Below are 826 nucleotides of genomic sequence, written 5' to 3'. Positions count from 1 at the left end.
CAGCTGACTCGCTGTCGAGATCGCGCGACGACGAAGTACCGTTCGCTCGATTACGCGCGAAATCGAGGCGAGCCGGCGCGGGCTCGCGATGAGCGGGCGGAATTTGCAAGTCATTCGAGTCATCTACGGTCACGATTGCTGTTTCACGGTCGGTTCCGTCGGGAGCGCGGACGGGGAAGCCGACGCGCGCGCGGAATCCCTCTCCCCCGTTGTACCTGGGATGGAAGGACGAACGTATCGTCGCCGCCGCCGCCGCCGTCGTCGTCGTCGTTCTTGCGACTGTCCCGAGGGGATTCCCTGCAGTGTATCTTTTGCGGCACGACGCGGAAAATTCGTTCAGGCTGAAACACATACACACATATGTCGGATGTATCACGTTGGCCGTCAGCACTGTGCAACTTGCGAGGGTACGACAGCAATTTACCATCAAAAATGTATACTTCTATATAGGAAAAAGGAGGAAGGAATGTACGTTTTTTTTTTAATCTTTCGACAGTGTAGGTATATAAAATAATATGCGGCCAGAAAGGGAGCTTTCGTGTACGTAGACGCATCAACGAACGCGGATCAGTTAAAAGTAAACAAAAGAGACGCCGGGGTCTTTCCGTGGGAAATACCATCGCAAATTCCTCGTGCTCCGAATCCTGCTTCCACAGCTGGAATGACCCGGACGATCTGGAGCATTCGAGGGCGGGAGAGGGATCACGGTTGTCCTAAGGCGAGAAACATAAGATTTCATAGCGAAGATCTCGAGATCGATACAGACATATCCGCGGAGGGAGCCTTCCGTGTCGCACCGTAATTTGGTTTCGCGTCTTTTCTCGTG

The 826-nt window shown here is 53.5% G+C and overlaps 1 protein-coding gene across 2 annotated transcripts in view; it reads left to right on the top strand.

Annotated features, from left to right (window-relative positions):
- LOC105455845 (kelch-like ECH-associated protein 1) overlaps window positions 1-826 on the top strand; it is a 5,581-nt gene continuing 4,755 nt past the window's right edge. The window contains exon 1 of one of the 2 annotated variants that reach the window (XM_011699485.1): window positions 1-407. In XM_011699485.1, coding sequence (XP_011697787.1) covers window positions 361-407 — 47 coding nt within the window. In that variant the 5' untranslated portion in view covers window positions 1-360. Of the gene's footprint in view, window positions 408-450; window positions 469-826 lie in introns of those variants that run through there. The other variant, XM_011699487.1, reaches the window with a different exon arrangement.

Source organism: Wasmannia auropunctata, unplaced genomic scaffold (assembly GCF_000956235.1).
Source record: "Wasmannia auropunctata unplaced genomic scaffold, wasmannia.A_1.0 LD335828.1, whole genome shotgun sequence".
Taxonomy (NCBI): domain Eukaryota; kingdom Metazoa; phylum Arthropoda; class Insecta; order Hymenoptera; family Formicidae; genus Wasmannia; species Wasmannia auropunctata.
Note: the sequence above shows the minus strand (reverse complement) of the source record. Positions and strands in the feature narration are given on the sequence as shown.